The following is a 1,027-nucleotide window of genomic DNA, read 5'->3' on the forward strand; positions in this document are numbered from 1 at the left end:
TGGTGCTGGAGCTGGCCGCCTGCCGCTCCCGCCCCCCTGCCGCCCCCCACCACGCCAACCCGGCCTTCCGCCGCTTCCAACGCAGCTACTACCGCGTCTACCTGCCGGCACTGGCCGCCGACTGGCTGCAGGGACCCTACCTCTACAAACTCTACCAGCTCTACCGCTTCCTGGAGGGACAGATCGCCATCCTCTACGTCTGCGGCTTCGCCTCCAGTGTCCTTTTTGGGTTGGTTTCCTCTTCTTTAGTAGATCGATTGGGTCGCAAAAAATCCTGTGTCCTTTTTTCCTTGACCTACTCGATTTGTTGTTTGGCCAAACTCTCCCGGGATTATCTGGTGCTGGCAGCGGGGAGGGTTTTAGGGGGGTTGTCCACAGCGTTGCTTTTCTCTGCCTTCGAGGCGTGGTACGTCCACGAGCATGTGGAACGGTATGATTTTCCGACCGAGTGGATTGCCATCACCTTCTCCCGGGCAGCTTTTTGGAACAACGTCATCGCCGTGGGAGCTGGAGGGGCAGCCGATTTCTTTGCCGAGTGGTTGGGGTTGGGCCCGGTGGCTCCCTTCATGGTCTCCATCCCCCTCCTGGTGCTGTCTGGGGTCTTTGCCGTGAAAAATTGGGATGAAAACTACGGGAAGAAACGAGCTTTCTCCAAAACCTGTGGCAATGGTTTGAAGTGCCTCCTCTCCGACCGGCGCGTCCTTCTCCTGGGCACCATCCAGGCTCTGTTTGAAAGCGTAATCTACATCTTCATCTTCCTCTGGACCCCCGTGCTGGATCCCCACGGCGCGCCCTTGGGCATCGTCTTCTCCGGCTTCATGGCCGCCAGCATGCTGGGCTCGTCACTCTACCGCCTGGCCATCTCCAAGAGGTACCATCTCCAGCCCATCCACCTCCTCTCCCTCGCCGTCCTCCTGGTTTTCTTCTCCCTCTTCATGCTCACCTTCTCTACCAACCCCGGCCAGGAGAGCCCCACCGAGTCCTTCCTCGCCTTCCTCCTCATCGAACTGTCCTGCGGGCTCTACTT

General features: G+C 59.2%; 1 protein-coding gene across 1 annotated transcript; it reads left to right on the top strand.

Moving 5' to 3' along the window:
* Positions 1-5: 5 nt before the first annotated feature.
* Positions 6-1,022, top strand: MFSD5 (major facilitator superfamily domain containing 5; the record flags this gene model as incomplete). The annotated part of the gene is made up of 1 exon (XM_010283755.1): positions 6-1,022. A coding segment is annotated over one exon (1,017 nt), but the record flags the coding sequence as incomplete, so codon positions are not given.
* Positions 1,023-1,027: the final 5 nt, after the last annotated feature.

Source organism: Phaethon lepturus, unplaced genomic scaffold, assembly GCF_000687285.1.
Source record: "Phaethon lepturus isolate BGI_N335 unplaced genomic scaffold, ASM68728v1 scaffold23863, whole genome shotgun sequence".
Taxonomy (NCBI): Eukaryota; Metazoa; Chordata; class Aves; order Phaethontiformes; family Phaethontidae; genus Phaethon; species Phaethon lepturus.